The 15,880-nt window shown below is 58.4% G+C and overlaps 1 protein-coding gene across 1 annotated transcript; it reads right to left on the reverse strand.

The window, feature by feature from the left end:
- Nucleotides 1–2,482: 2,482 nt before the first annotated feature.
- On the reverse strand, nucleotides 2,483–15,370 carry LOC102564199 (zinc finger protein 271). The gene is made up of 5 exons (XM_059729402.1): nucleotides 15,297–15,370; nucleotides 10,331–10,454; nucleotides 9,492–9,605; nucleotides 7,565–7,678; nucleotides 2,483–7,253 (listed from the first exon to the last, which is right to left on the reverse strand). Exons 2-5 carry the CDS (start codon nucleotides 10,362–10,364, stop codon nucleotides 4,618–4,620), a joined length of 2,898 nt encoding a protein of 965 aa, XP_059585385.1. The 5' UTR covers nucleotides 10,365–10,454; nucleotides 15,297–15,370; the 3' UTR covers nucleotides 2,483–4,617.
- Between the last annotated feature and the right edge of the window lie 510 nt (nucleotides 15,371–15,880).

Genomic DNA, 15,880 nt, shown 5'->3' on the forward strand with positions numbered 1-15,880 from the left:
TATTTTTTCTCTACCTTAGGGTTAAATGAGAAACAGCGTGCACTTCCATTAGACAACACATGGGATGCTAAGTGTTGTGTGACCACAGGGAACCACAGCAAGCCAATTATAGCAAGTCACAACTCCTCTTTGCGAGTTTCCACTTACTAGGTGCTCACGCTGCGATCAAAAGGTGTGACTACAGCTCATGCAGGGATACCCGAGCTGGCTTTAAACTAACGAGCACAGGCGCTGCTCCCTAAACATAGGGTGACCGTAGCTGCCGGCGTGGCCGGAACGGACCCAGATGCCCAAGCCCGGTCCTGGGCAGTCGGTCAAAAGTATTGCAGAGCAGGGGACGTTGTTGAATAGCCCTGAGAAGCTGCCACAAAGCAGAGCAAAACCTCCAGAGCTTCAGGGGGTCCCCAGGCCCCTCTCCTGGCTCCAGCCTGACCCACATCAGCACCCCCAAAACTCAGGGACCTCTAACCACTGGCAGCCGTGGCCCGGGGGACTGGGTCCTGCGCTCTGCAGCTGTGTCCGGTAGTGCCCCCCCTGTGTCCACACACACAAGGCCAAGGAAGGGCCAGGAGGGAACAAGGTGGACATCACAGACATCATCGGGAGCAGGCAGCAGCGCTGAGGATTGCCCTGCCCACGACTGGGAAAAGCAGCCGGCGCAGGTGAAGGATGGAGGCAGGAGGAAGGGGAGGGGGAGGATTTTCTTCTGCTTCTGGTGACTTGAAAGCCCCCAGCGGTTCCAGTCCAGAAGTGGGGGCAGCTGTGCCACCGTCCCCCGCACCTCCACCCCTACTCTGGATCCACCCCAGACCAGTGGGATGGTCGTCTAACCTGTCCCGGAGGAGCATTTAACCGCCGAGGTGCCAGAGGTAGGAGCGGGCACGCGGGCGTAGAGTCAGAGAGAAGCGGGGCTGCAAGGGAGCTCCAGAGTTCACATCTAGCCCTGAGGCAGGATCGTCCCCGTTCAAACCATCCCATGCAACCATCATCTAAACGCTACGTAAGACTCCTCTCAACCCTGACACAACACAGAGCTAACACCCAAACCTGCCACAGGGGAAGCAGGGGGACCGCGGCAGCCCAACATCCTGCTTCTGTAAAACGCTGTCAATATATGCTCCAAAGGGTCTGTGTAGGGGGCTATGCCCCCACTATCAAGGAAGGCAAACCCCCCCCAGTTTGCACCAACCTGACCATGGAGTACAATTCCTTCCCGACTCCACACACAGCACCGGTCTGACCCCGAGCAAAGGGGCAAAACCCTCTATCCAGGACCCGCTGGCTTTGCTCCTACCAGGAGAACCGGCACAGCGCAGTCGAAGTCGCCAGTCTGAGCTGTAGCCAACACCCAGCGCCTCTGGGGAGGCTTAAAAACACCCTGACACACTCACAAAGTGCACGTCCCCTTCGACCTCCTGGTAAATTGCTCTCGTGCCTGATCCTAACGTAGCCCATTCCAGGCCTCGGCCACCCTGTTAGAAAGTTTATCCCAACATCCGAGCCCAATCTCTGTCCAGCCCGTTACCGTCTCAGCCCGGGCCAGAGGACCTTCTTCTCTTCTGGCAGCTTTGCCGGCCTCTCTCCCACCCCGTTGGGCTCCAACGGTCACGTCCTTACCAGGGAGGGGCAGAGGTCACGCCTTGCTGGGCACTGGCGTCTCAGTGACCATCTCCAGCAGAATCTTGTCTGTATTTTTCTGGTGGTGCGATCCCTGGCCTGGCCGTAGCTCTCACCAGGGCTCTCTTTATGGCTGCACGTGGTGTTGGCAGCTGATGGATGCTTTGAAGCACCGGCCGCACCACGAGAGCGCTGCGCCAGTCGGCACCCACCCCTTGCCCACCTGCCAGCAGCCCCCGTGAAGAAGCCCAGATGTGAGCAGCCACAAAGGCCGAACCCCCAGCTGTTTGCATCCCCGAGTCAGAGGGGCTGAGCACCCTCAGCGGTCCCTGCAGTTCGTGCCATCCTCCCCCTTCTTCCTCCTGCAAGGAGGGCAGCATAACCAGCACAGGAAGGCACTCCCGCAGCTCCTGCGAACGCTGACCGGCCACAGCGGGACGCTCCTGCCATGCTCACCGTGGAGAAGACCCCCACACGCATTGCAGCTTGCGACCTTCGGTCAGCTGCAGTGAGCGCCCCAGGGGGCTTGCCGAGCTCAGGAACAGCAGACAGATCCCTGCCTTTCCCTGCTGGAGAAGTGGCCGCCAGACCCAAGTTGCAGGGCACCCGGAGGGCTCTTTGCTGGGTGTACGCTGGATCCACTAGAGCTAGGGACTAAGCTGGGACTCCTTTCAAGGCACTTCAGCCTTTGGGTTTTTACATGAGAGGAAAGCTGCCGGTCACCCCTGTCCCGGAGTGGGAGGTTTTCAGGTGAAAGGCTTCAAAGCCCGTTCCTGTCCCAACCTGGACCTTGAAAGCCAATGTGCTTTCAGGGTCCAGGAAAGAAGAGACCCCCCCCCCCCCCAGGAAAGAAGAGACTCCCTGCTGCCATCAGAAAGCTTTTATTTTATATCAACTCCAAAAAAAAATAGAATTGCAGGAACTGGACCCGAAAGCTGCGTGAAGCCCGGCTCGGGGGTAGCAGGGATGATGCTGCCAGCGCACTGTCCATGGGGCACGAGCCACACATTGAATCATAGAAATGTAGTGTTGGAAGGGACCTTGGGAAGTCGCATCTAGTCCACAACCCCCTGCTCAGAGCAGGACCAGCCCCAACTACATCATCCCAGCCAAAGCTTTGGGACACGTGCACTGACAGTTTGGGGAGGGAACAAAGGGGCACCCACCAGGTGGGACAGGGCCCGTGTCAGTTCACCAGCTCCTGCATGCCGTCTTCCTTCTCCCCAGCTGGCCTTTGCACCCACAGGGAAGCTTGAACTGCGCCCAGCACCAGGCCTTGCGATGACTTTTTGAATCACCGTAGCACCCTGGGGTCCTGCTCGATGTCCAGGGCTGCACCGCACCACAGCAGCGGTTCTCCAGGCACCCCGTGGGAAGTGCCAGCTCTCAGCTCTTCCTCCGTTGCCGGTTACGGAAAGAGACTAGCGCGATTCTACGGTCACAGGATGCCAGGCAGACCACAGCAGGGCAGGACAGCTTTGACACTGGATTTGTAGTTGAAAGCTCGGGGTGTAGCTGGCAAGGTGTGCAATCGCTGACACGCTAACAGTGCTGCTACAAGGATCTCCCGGGTGCCTTAGCTCTCCGGCTGATGATTGCTGTGCTGGAGGCGGTCAGCAGGGCCTGGCCCAAAGAAACTGGGCTGACAGTAAAAGAGGAAACGCACAACCAGCAAAAAGCAGCTGTGTGTGCATTGCTCCCTCAGCCTCCTTTGCCCAGGCGGGGCAAGTGCCTATTTAAAAACAGGAACGGATAAAGCCTCTCTGCCAGGGAGCTGCTCCTAATGCTTCATGCTGGAGGGGCACCCACCTTCGCGGGGAGTGCCCGGCTGGTGCCGAGACCCAAAGGCAGAGCCTTCTCTTTGGGCGACGTTAAGTGCATCGATGCTCCCATTCGCCCCACGTGTAATGAAGTGCACTTTGGAGCGACAAGGCCGGGATAAAAGTGCTGCCTCCCTGCGTCTCCTAGGGCTGTTCAGAGACTGAGCGCCTACGGCCCAGCAGAGACTGCCTGAATGCTCAGGCTGAGAGCCCGTCCCCCCCGTGCTGAGTCCAGTCACGGGCTGAAAAGCACCCAAGGCCTGAAGACAAGACATGGAGGGGGACAGCTGGAGTGCACTCAGCTCCTGGATGCCTCTGCAGCTGGCACCACACGTGCAATCTGAGGGCACAGCTCTCCTCAGCCATCCCTCTGCCCCAGACCCAGGCACTGCTTCAACGTGGAGCACTACAGGGTGGGAAACAGGTTTCCCCGGGGCCATCTCCCCTCCACACACACCAGGGAGGTCAGTGGCTGCACCCGGGACCCAATGGACTGTGCCGTCTCCATCCAGGCTTGGTCTCCCAAGAGCCACAGACACTGTCCCGTCTCTGCATCCAGGCACCATACAGAAGCGTGCCGTGTTGGCGAGTCCGGGGTCTCCCTACCAACCCGTCAGTTTTATCCCCTTTCACAGCGGGGCGGGTTCGAAATGAGAAGGGGCCTGTGGGAAGGTCACTGTGCTCCTTCACAGGGAGCTCCCCTCAGCTTCCAGCCGTCTCACGACTGATGCTGCCATTAGTCACCGCCCACCCACAGGATCTCCGTTCTGAGCAGCACCCCCCAATGCCCAAGATCCTCTTAGCTCCCCGTCACCGCAGCCTGCGTGGACACCACGAATTCCCGCCCTTGGAGCCTTCTCTGCATCCTGTGCTGCCGGCCCCTGTATGGTGCTCCTGCAGGCTCCTGACTGCAGACGTTGCCCGGTTCGACTCTGGTGCCTTTCGTGCAACGACTGGCAAGGCTCAGAGCTGTCTGCAGCGCAGGCAAGGCGGCTGGAGCAGAGGCGGGCGGTCTTCGGGCTGCACTATGCACTCGGTGCCAGCCCCACCAGCCTTCGCTCCACGGTCGCGCTCCTGTTGCTTCCAGGGTTTCAGCTTCTCCAGCAACGCCGCTGCTCCCAGCTGGGGTCCTCGGGTGCCTTGCTGTGGTGGGCTTCAAGCTGTCGTCACAGCCCAGGCCTTACAGGGCCACGACCTGGTGCGGGCCTCCCCGGGGCGGTGCAAACCAGCCGCCACGACTCTCCCCCTGCACCGGCTGCAGATGTGCGGCTGCCCCCACGCACGGGCTCTCCGGCTTGTAACAGGTTTGGGCTTCCCGCCGGATCTCTCCCTGCCCCGCTGGCACGTGAACGGCTGCCCCGAGGCAAGGGGCTGGAGGCACGCTGGGGCATTTGGCCTGCAGGAAAGGCCCAACGAATGCAAAAGGCCCTTCGCCGCTGGGCTGCCCAGTGAAGGCATCTCCAACAGGACGGTCCTCAGCACCAGGGGGCATTTCCTTGCGCGAGTGCGTGCGGCTGTGCGTGAGCAGGTTGGGCTTCTGGCTGAAGGCCTTGCCGCAGTCCGGGCAGCGGTAGGGACGCTCGCCAGTGTGGGTGCGCTGGTGTGTGAGCAGGTTGGGCTTCCAGCTGAAGGCCTTGCCGCAGTCTGGGCAGCGGTAGGGGCGTTCGCCAGTGTGGGTGCGCTGGTGGGCGAGGAGGTTGGCCTTCTGGGTGAAGGCCTTGTCGCAGTCGGGGCAGCGGTAGGGCCTCTCGCCCGTGTGCGTGCGCTGGTGCGTCACCAGGGTCACCTTCTGCCGGAAGCCCTTCCCACACTGCGGGCAGGTGAACGGGCGCTCGCCACCGTGGTCGCGCTGGTGCAGCTCCAGGGCTGTGGGGTCCTTGAAGCTCTCCGGACACAGTGGGCAGGCATGCAACCGCTTGCGCAGGCGGGCTTTGAGGCAAGGGGCTGGGCTGGCGGCATGGACCCGCTGGTGTGCGCGCAGGGCCAACGGGCCAGCCAGGCACCGGGGGCACTCAGGGCAGGGCAGGGGCTGCCGGCCGCTCACGTGCGTCTTCTGATGGCTGAGCAAGTTGGGCTTCTGGCGGAAGCGCCGGCCGCACTGCAGGCAGGCGTAGGGGCGCTCGCCGGTGTGGGTGCGGTAGTGGGTCACCAGGTTGCCTTTCTGGTTGAAGCGGCGCCCGCAGACACCGCAGGGAAAGGGTCGCTCGCCGGTGTGGATGCGCTGGTGCGTCAGCAGGTTGGTCTTCAGGCTGAAACTCTTCCCACAAGCCTCACACGGGAAGGGCCGGCTACCTCGGTGGCTTTCACGGTGCTCGGCCAGATGGTCCTGCTGGCTGAAGTTCCTCCCGCACTCTGGGCACGGCCAGGCCCCTTCCCCAACATGTGCCACCTGCTCGGCCACTCCAGGGAGCGCCTGCCCCGGGCTCTCCCCACGTTCTGTACACGTCTCTGGCTCTGCGTGGCTGCCTTGATGAGCCACGAGATCCACCCACAAGCTGAAGCTCTTCCCACAGTGGTTGCATATGAAGGGCTTCAAGGCCCCTTCGGCTGGGGGTACCACGGTGCCAGGGCCCAGCTGGGTTCTGGGGAGAGCCTGGTCAAAGCCACTGGCACATGCGGGGGGTCTCTCCCCAACATGGCTGGTCTGGCCACCCAGGAAAGCCACTTTTTGGCAGAAGCTTTCCCCACACAGTGCACAGGGGAAAAGCTGCTCCCCTGGGGGCCCATGCTGATGCATCAGGAGCTGCTGCTTTGCAGGGAAGCCTCTCCCAGCATCAGGGCACGCATACAACTCCTGGCTTCCAGGGATCTTCGGTGCGGGTACGGGCTGCTCAGGATCGAATTTGGCCTCTGGCTCAGCATCTGCTGGGTGAAAGGCCCCAGGCGCAGTGCCACAGGGTGCAAGAGGCCCCGGGCTCCCCGGGGCGGGTGGGCGGTGTGTCTTCTGGTGGGCTCGCAGGGACACGCGATCCTTGAAGCACTTGTGGCATTGGGCGCAGGCGTATGGGCGGGCATCCGTGTGCGTGCTCTGGTGCGTCACCAGGTTGGTCTTCTGGGTGAAGCGCTTGCCACACTGCGGGCAGGCATAGGGGCGCTCGCCAGTGTGGGTGCGGTAGTGGGTCACCAGGTTGGTCTTCTGATTGAAACTCTTCCCGCAAAGAGAGCAGACGAACGGCTTCTCCCCGGTGTGGATGCGCCGGTGTGTGATGAGATTGGGCTTCTGTGTGAAGCTCTTTCCACACTCAGGGCACGCAAAGGGCCGCTGCTCTACAGTGGGGCGCGATGGCATGAGGCCCGCTGACTTGGCGGCTGTGCCCCCTTCGCGACCGGGGCCTGGTCGGGGCCTCGGCGCCCCGTGGGTGCGCTGGTGGGCAGCAAGGTTGGCCTTCTGGCTGAAGCGCTTGCCACACTGGGAGCAAGGGAAGGGGCGCTCGCCCGTGTGCACGCGCCGATGGGTGAGCAGGTTGGGCTTCTGGCTGAAACTCTTGCCGCAGGCCTCGCAGCGGTACGGCTTCTCTCCAGTATGGATGCGCCGGTGCGTCACCAGGCTCTGCTTCTGCCGGAAGCCCTTGCCACAGTCGGGGCAGCGGAACGGGCCGGCTCCAAGCTGGTGTGCTGGGCAGGTGGCTGTGGCTGAGGGCTTGCCCACACCAGCAGGCTCCTCCACTTCAGCCCTCGGCTGGCTTTCGAATCCAGTCCGCCCATCGTGACACCAGCCGCTGGACACGTCAAAGACCCTGGGGTACAGCCCCAGGGGGGGAGGGCCCTCAGGGTTCTTCTCCTCCTGCTGGACTCGGCTCACATGCTCGGGCTTAGCTAGAGTTCGGGCAGACACACAGACAAGGTGTTAGTCCAGGGCTCTTGACTGCAGCACGTAACACTGAATCAAGGGGCGCATCATTAGGACAGCCCGTTCCCTCTCTTCTCCCTCCCTGTCCCGCAAGAACTCAACCCAGCTCAGAGCTGCACCGGCTGCCTGAAAAAATACCAAAGCCTTCAGCAACTGGCAGGAAGACAGCAGACTGTAGCCCCCTCCCTCCTTTTTTGTTCTGGCATCACTGCACTGTCATCCGCTGTCCGAAATCAGGGTCTGGGGGAACTACAGGAAGGTTGGTAAGGATACTTACCCATGCAGGAGCTTTTGGGGATCTTGCTGTCCTCCAGACCCCGCTGATTCTCAGCATAAGGCTCTCCCAATGGTTCAGTGCCAAAGAAATCGCTGGGCTTGAACAATCTGTAGGCTGATCAAGGACAGGACAGTGCAGTTACGCAGTGCAATGTGCAAGATCTCACCAAGTCACACAAACAGGTGAAAAAGGACAGATGAACTTCAGTGTCAACGGCTGCAAAGTTAACACCCCTGGGGAAAAATAACTCCCACCTCCACTGGTTCTGGCCTAGATGTTACGACTCAGGAAGAGAGACAGTTTTCTAAAGACGTCAGCTCAATATGCAGCACCACCAAAAAGCTAATAAAAGGCTGAGCATCACTGAGATGGGAACTGAAAACAAAACAGAAAGTATCATGATACCACTATGCAAATCCATGGTGCGCCCACACTTTGAATCCTGTGCAGTTCTAGTCTCCCAATCTCAAAAAGGACATAGTAGAATTAGAAAAAGTGAAGAGGGCAACAAGGTGATCAAGGGTACAGAGCAGTTACCAGACCAGGAGATATTAAAAAAAAAAAAAAAGGCGAGGCTTCTTCCGTCTGGAAAGGAGAAGGCTGAGGGGGAGGATATGACAGAGGCCTATATAATCATGAAGGGTGTGAACAAAGCAAACAGTCCCTAGAATGAGGGGGTAGCTGCTGAAATCAATAGGAGACTGGTTTAAAACTAACAACAGAAAGTATTTCCTTTATGCAGAGCATGGTTAACTTGTGGATTTAATTGCCAAAAGTATAAGCAAACAGTCCCTTTTTGAAGCTAGCTGTACTACACAGATTCGTGGATGACGGATCCACTAATAACCACTAAACAGAACAGTCAGGGATGCATCTCTAAAGCAATGATGGTGGATCTTAGGGAGGGTGCGACAGAGGAATAGATCACTCTAGATGCACTTTGTCCATATGCTCTCCCTGTGAAGGAGGGGTATAAAGTCAACGGGCCCCGTGGGCCAGTCTGGCATGGGCCTGGATCAGACCCACAGACTAACCCCATATACCCAGGACTGCAGCTGGGACCAGTGTCCACTGCCCGTGGCACACAGGCCAGTCTGGGACACACTGTATGAGGCATGCGCACCCAGTCCAACACCCATGGGCAGCATCGTAGCCAGGCGGCAGGGCTCTGGGGGTCAGATCTTGGACACCCTTGCTCTTCTTGCCACTGTCAGAGACAGGATAGCAGTCTAGATGGACCACTGTCTGACCCAGCATGGTACTGCTTATGTTCTTGTGCATGTCCAGCAAGCAGACCATCACACTGGAGATGATGCATGTGCGAATGCACACACCAACCAGATGCTAACAAAAGCCCCAGGGGAAGGTTTTCATTCACTGTGGGCCTCTACTGCCTGAAGCATAATTAAAAGCAAAAAAGTCGAAGCAATCGGATTTCTGGCTGGCTGGAGTGAGCTGCCAGAGAGGAGAGGTGATCAGGCTTCTTTTAAAACCATTCCCAACTGTTCACAGAAACACTCTGCTCCTTTATGCCTTCACCCCAGAATCTCAAAGTCCATCACAGCATCAATTCACTAATGACTCTCCAAGCCACTGAATTGCAACAAAAACACCATTATCCTTGTACTAATGGAGCAGCTGGGACACACAGATTCACAGACAGTCAATGAGGCATAGCTGTGAGCAAAACCCAGGAGTTTAAACCTGGCCTGACCTCCAGCCCCTAAACCCCACTGTAAGAAGGGAGGGCCGACTGCCTGAAGTCCAACAGGGCTGGTGCAACTGCGACAGACTTCCTCCCAGAAGACCTGGCAATTTATACTGAAGCATTTAAGCGCAGGTGAACAAATTCAGGATAGAGCAAAACGAAAGTCAGTGTAATCTGCTTCTTAGGCCTGGCCACTGTGAGCTAGCTGGCAGTGCTCACCTGTGCAGGGGTCCCACGGGATATCTGCGCCAGCAGGGTCCAGTTGCTCCCCAGCGCCCGGCTCTTCCCCCCGTTCAGCGTGGGAGAAGAGGGCAGGTTCAAGAGCTGGGTAGCCTGTTTGAGGAGAGAGAAGGGTCTTGGCCAGTCTGCTTCTGCCGATGTGGATGGGAGCACCCTCCACATCCCACCAGGTGCGTCCCAACGAACTAAAACCATAGCCAGAAAGGAGACTGGAAAACGGCACTCCCGCCCTCTGCCTCATTATTTCACACGGGGGCAGGGAGAAATGAGTCTCCGACGCTCACTTTGTCCTTGGCTTTTCTCCTGGCCCATGGGGCAGTGCTGGATTTGGAGCAGTGCTGGATTTGCTGGCCCATGGGGCAGTGCTGGATTTGGCCTCTAAGACTCTCCAACTCATCTAATAAAGGTCAAACAGGCATCAGGCACCAATGACTTCCGACCATTACTGCCACGCCCACATCCATGTCACAGCGTGGACAGCTGAACCCGGCCCTTAGCACCATCCGGCCCTTGGCACAAGGGTCACCTTCCTGTCTGCAAAAGCGTGACGTGCTTTCCACAGCATTTCACTGAGAGAGATGTGAATGTGTTGAATCTAAAGTGACTTTCTGTTGCATCAGTTGACAGCAATGAATGGATACTTTTACTTTATGTTCACAATCAACAACAGCCTTTCCCACACTCGGGGCTGGAGTCATTTATTTATGAAGACCTCGGACAAACCTAACACCAGCCATCAGTGCTCCCCAGCACGCTTCTCTTTCTGCTGCCTGCCACCTTACTCAGTGCACGCTGCAAGAAGGCAACAGGATCCTCACCCAGCGAGGCCACCAACGTGTGGTTCTCCCTCATCACATCCCAGTAGAGGTCCTGCTGCCAGGCCGCCAGCTCCACCCACTCCGGGGAGAAGTCGAGAGCGACATCCTCAAGTGTCACCGGCACCTGCAAAACAATCAGTGCTCGCATCAGACATGCCAGCTATGGCAGCTGTCAGATCAAGTACTCACGCGCCTGCCTCTTCCCTGAAAAAGGCCATCACAGTCTGATAGAAATGGAGTAACCAGAAATTGTGCAGGAGCAATATGGATTTGTATTTGAACTCCCCAAGAGCAGGGAGCCACGGCTTCTGCCTGCAGCAGATAACATAGAGCAGCACGTCCCTGGCAACTCAGCTCTCTGAGGAAATGAACAGAAAGATGTGCGGGGAGGGAGGCAAGGGGCAGGATAAACACGGTGCTGCTGGCAGCCTTTGCAAGCATTCACAAAGTGCAAGCCAAGTAGGAAAAAACTTTGCCACATGTCGATGACATGAAACATGGAGAAACAGGCCAGGACAATGTTAGCTTCTGAACTCCCCAGGAAACAACGAAACTATCGCAGCGGTTCTCAATCTTTTCAGACTCCAGGCACCCCCTTGGAAAATGACAACTTATTTTCACTCATTTTCTGAGTGCAGAAAAATCCTACAGCAATTCTTCTGTTGCAAAGAACTTGGACAGCCCACAACTGGACAGAAGGTTTCTGACGCTCTGGATTCCCATTTGAAATGTCTGGGTTTACTCTGAGAATTGTCTGCATGCTTAACAAAGCAGACTTTGTGTGCTACCCTGAGGCACCCTTGAAAGACTCTCAAGGCACCCAAGGGTGCTCCAGCACCCTGGCTGAGAGTCACTGCTCTACTGTGACAAGCTTCCAGAGAAACAGCAGGTCACCTCCCAGCCACATCCTACCTGGGCAGCACCCCCCACAGCCATTACCCACCAGAGACTGGTCAAGAGAAGAAGATCTGCAGCAGAGGATGAGAGGAAGATACTGTTTCCCTTCCCCTTGCACTGCAGATGGAGGTCCCTGCATCAACTGTGACAAAAGTTAGTAAGTGGGGAAGGAAACTGTGACAGGAGAAGAGCTGGAAGGAGGTGATTGCTCAGGGAGAGAGAATTTATTGCTGGCTTCCTCCCTCCTTCCTCCAGATGGGGAAGGGGAAGAGGCCAGGCCAGCCCAGGGACTGCCCCGCGCTCAGTGTGTCCCTGGTATTGTGAGGGGGTGTCGGCTGTAGCCATGTTAGTCTAAGGACTCTCACTCTGCCTGAAGAAGGGTGTTTGTATCCAAAAGCTTGCAAAGAACAATTTTTCTAACTATTTAGTTGATCTAATAAAAGATATCACATTTACCCAAAAGCCTCATCTGCCTGGTATTGTGAAGCTTTCCTGCGGCCTGCACAGATCCGTCGCTCCTGGGACTTGTAGTCCATGCGGGAGAGAGGACACTCCCGCATACAAGCACTGCTTAGCCTGTTTCAGAGAAAGCGGCGGGACGAGGGACAAGGACGGACTACACTTCCCAGCAGCCCACAGGGCAGCACAAACACAATCTCTTCCTCTGCCAGATACCCATTAGGGAAAGCAGAGTCTCTATCCCAGGCAGAGCCCTGAGTAGCAACACCACCACTGTGTAAATTCAGGTCTGATTGTCCTTCCTACCACAGCTTGTTTTAACCACTGGACATCTCTCATGGCAGGGAGTGCCCATTTTAGTCTGCAAACACAATCGCTGCCATTCCTCTGGGGTGAGAGCAAGAAACTATAACCGAGCTCTGCATTTCCTGTCCTCCATTTCTTCTGCCCAGGAGGGAAACATGCCAACCAGACTTGTGCCTCAAGGACAGTACCCAGGAGGAACATGACATTTTGCACGAAAGACAGGTTACAATATAAGCTAAGGAAACAGGTTGTAACTTCAGAGCTCTCAAAAGCTGCTTTATATTCCCTTTGTTCCTTCTAGCTCATTCTAGCACTTGGGGGAGGGGGCAGATAAAGGAGTGGATGTGCCCCCAAATTCCTGTGAATATTAATTTAAAAGGCTCTGGACAGAAGCCCTTGCAAAGTACCATCGTGCCTGGAGACACCTGGAGGGACTTCCACACCCATCCCTTCTCCACTTGCAGAGGATAAACTGGGCCACGAATGCAGTAAGAGGCTCCTCTCCGTGGTCCGCTGGTGCCGGCCAACACGGCTTTTGGAGAGCTCCTGAGGTCACCAGCCATAACCACCTTCTGCCCTTAGCTGGTAAGAAAGGAGGCAGCCTCAGAAACTCATTCAAAGTGGTAGCTCCCAACTCTCCTGGCAAGTGAGTTTGCAAACAGGATTAAGGAGCCCATCCTGCTCTCACAGGGACCAGAATCACAGGAGCTACCGTGACACAGATGGAGTTAGACTGGAGCGAGGCCACGGGGCTGATCCTAGCTGTAGCAGTTCTGGTTATGCCAAGCTACACTTAAACCAAAGATACCGAAAAGGAGCTCGAGGAAAACAGGCCTTATGACTGCCAAGTGACCCAGTAAGAAAGGAAAAAATAAAAACACACTAATGAATCTGCATTTTTGCTCAAAGAGGAGAATAAGAAAACATCAGCTGAAAAAAAAAACACCTCAAAGACCAACATAAGACATAATAACTCACTAATGAAGCAGAGATAACAAGAACGTAAGTGTAGGTGTGTGAACTTTGCAAGAGAAACAAGTAGAGATGGATACCTCAATAGAGAGAGAGAGTAGTCAGTATGATGTGAGGAGTGCTCAGATATAAATACAGGGGCTGCAAGACGGCCACGAACATTAATCACATACTGCTCTGCTACCTGAAGCTTCAGGAAGTTGGGCTGACCATTAACGAGACCGAGCTGGTACCTTCTGAGGACGATAAAACTTTCTGAGTTTTCACCCCCAAACACTGATTCGAGTCGCTTTTCTGTATTGCCTCTGAAATCTGTAAGGCTGCTTGCTAGCCTCAGCCTTTAGGAACGCACAGGCCCCAGCAGCCTGTCTCCCCAAAACGACAGCTCTAAGAGACCACCCGCAAAAGAGCTCCTATGCCTTGGGGCAGCAGCACATACGCGTGCTTGGGCCTCTGCACTCGCACCACCATCCCGGACGCTGCAGTCTCTCCCTGCGGGAGCTCCAGCACTCAGTCCTGGCCTAGCGACGGCCACCAGCACAAATGCCACAGAACTGAATGGGTAGCGGGGACTCGGACTCTGGCATTAAGGTCAGCAGTGGAAACCTCTGCTGGACAGAGCAGTTTTCCCCTTCCACCACCCCCCCCGGTCCTACAATAAGGGGCAGGAGGAGTGAACCGAGCGTCAGGGCAGGCTCCTATAGGGGAAGCACGTCCTACAGTACTTTGCAAAGAGCAATGAATGAAGTCCCAAAGATCCGCTGTGATTTCGGTCTTTTAACCACCCCAAGTCGCAGGTGGGCTAACCGAGGCTCGGACAGGAACCAGCATCCCGTCTCTTGCTGTATCAAGGCCCAGGCGAGGTCAGAACACGAGCCGACTCCCAATCCTTGCCCCAAGACAAGCCGGACTGTGCCCAACCACACTGTAGGAAGCCCCTGTGCGTGCACACCAACCCCACAATGAGCTGGAGGAAAGGGAAGACGCTCAGGCTACTGAAAGGGTTAAACAGGAGCACGCGGAGAGAAAGTGACCACAGGAAAAGGGCACGCTGGAGACTGAAAATCCTCCGGCTGGCCCCTCATCCTGTTTACAAAGACAACAGGGCAGGGTCCGGTATGCAGCGGGGCCTCATCCTGGCCGGCAGCCAGGGACAGGGCTGGCTCCCAGAGGGACAAGGGCAAAGGGGGCTGGGCTCTCCGCTGCCACGGCAGAGCACGGAAAGGAAACCCCACGTCCTGCCCCCACGATACCCGCGGGGTGCAGGCCCTCGCTATCCCCGCTGGGCAGGCGGCCAGGAACCTTATTCACCCCGCACAGCTGCTCGCTCTCTCCCCGACCCGACCCCACACATCTCCGCCTTGTCTGCGTGCTACAGCCCTAGACGCAGCATCCACGCGCCCCCGCCACGTGCTGCTCCTCCGCACGTCCTCCGCTGACAAAGCCCTTTCGTTCTGCTCCCACCAGTCTCAGCCCTCCCGCGCCCCCTCCACCGACGCGGCCGGACCCCAGCCGGAACCAGAGACACCTCGAACTTACAAAAGGCAGCGGAGGGAGGCCTCAGACTGGAGCTCGGCCAGCGGACTGGGCCCGGCATCCACGTTGCAAGGGGGACGCTAGCCAAGAGGTGTCACAGGATGATGACACCGAGGGAAGGGACCTCGGGGGGGGGGGGGTGTCACGTCCAGTCCAACCCCCCCACACTCGGAGCAGGACCAGCCCCAGCCACGTCACATCAATCCCAGCTGACGGCGCTTCAGGGCACCCGCCCGCACACGGGGGCGCTTCAGGCCGGTTTGACCCCAGCCCCGCGGCGCTTGCGGGGCTTTGCTCCGCCGTGCCCCAGGATCTCCACGCGACGCCGCAACGGCTGGCGGGAGCTGCTCCCACGAGGGGAGGCCGCGGACCCCCTCGACGCAGAGCCGGGCGCGGCCGCCCGCCACGCACGACGTGGGCAAGGGGCGAGCGCGGGGCAGCACGCCCGCACTGTGCCGATGGCCGGGGAGGGGGGCACGGGGGGGGGCAGTGCCCCAACCCCCCCCCACGGCTTCCCTGCCACGGGTGCCGGCCACCCCGCCCGCCCCTGCTCCCCACACTGTCTCTGCCCCCTCCCCCACCCACCATCTGCCCCACAACACCCCCGCCCCACTGCCCCCTCTCTCTCCCCCCAACACCCCCTCCCCACCTACCAGCCAGCCCCTCCCCCACAACACCCCCTTGCCTGCCCCTCCCCCACCTACCACCCTGTCCCCCGCAACACCCCGCATTTTCCCACCCCTGCCCCTCCCCCATCGTGCCCCCACCCCCACAACACCCCCTGCCCCCCCCTCACCGCATCGCCATGGCAACCCGCCGGCTCCCGCACCAGGCCCCTCAGCCCCGCGCTAGGCCCCGCTGACCTGTGACGTCGCGCGGCAGCGTGGTGACGTCACGGATCCCCCGCCGAAGCTGCAGGCGGTGCCCCGCAAAGCACGACGGGAAGAGGAAATCCCGCGAGAACGCGCAAGACAGGCCGCCAGTCCTCATGGGAGAACTGGTTGTGGGAGGGAGGGGCACTTCCGGGAGCGGTGACGTCACGGAGGAGGAGGAGGCACGTGGAGCAGGCGAGGGGGCGGCCTAGAGCGGCCCCGCGCGGCACCATAGAGACGTGGCGGAGCGCCCTTCCGCCGGCACCATAGAGATCCCGAGGGCGGGCTAGAGCGCCCCCCGCAGCACCATGGAGACGTACCAGAGCGCCCTTCCGCCGGCACCATAGAGACCCCAGGGGAGGGCTAGAGCGCCATGAGACGTAGGGGAGCGCTCTCCCCCCAGTACCATAGAGACGGGACCGGGCGGTGTCTCCCCCAGGACCATAGAGACGAGGGAGACGCACCAGAGCGGCCGCCCTCCAGCCACGCGGAGCACAGAGACGCGCTA

The sequence above is a fragment of the Alligator mississippiensis genome, chromosome 5 (genome assembly GCF_030867095.1).
Source record: "Alligator mississippiensis isolate rAllMis1 chromosome 5, rAllMis1, whole genome shotgun sequence".
Taxonomy (NCBI): Eukaryota; Metazoa; Chordata; order Crocodylia; family Alligatoridae; genus Alligator; species Alligator mississippiensis.

Excerpts from the sequence above, each read along its gene's own strand:
- LOC102564199 (XM_059729402.1), bottom strand. The coding sequence starts at position 10,364 with ATGAGGGAGAACCACACGTTGGTGGCCTCGCTGG. Across the intron at positions 9,606-10,330 it reads CACGTTGGTGGCCTCGCTGG|GCTACCCAGCTCTTGAACCT; the intron begins GTGAGGATCCTG and ends CTCCTCAAACAG. Across the intron at positions 7,679-9,491 it reads CCCGTGGGACCCCTGCACAG|CCTACAGATTGTTCAAGCCC; the intron begins GTGAGCACTGCC and ends GTCCTTGATCAG.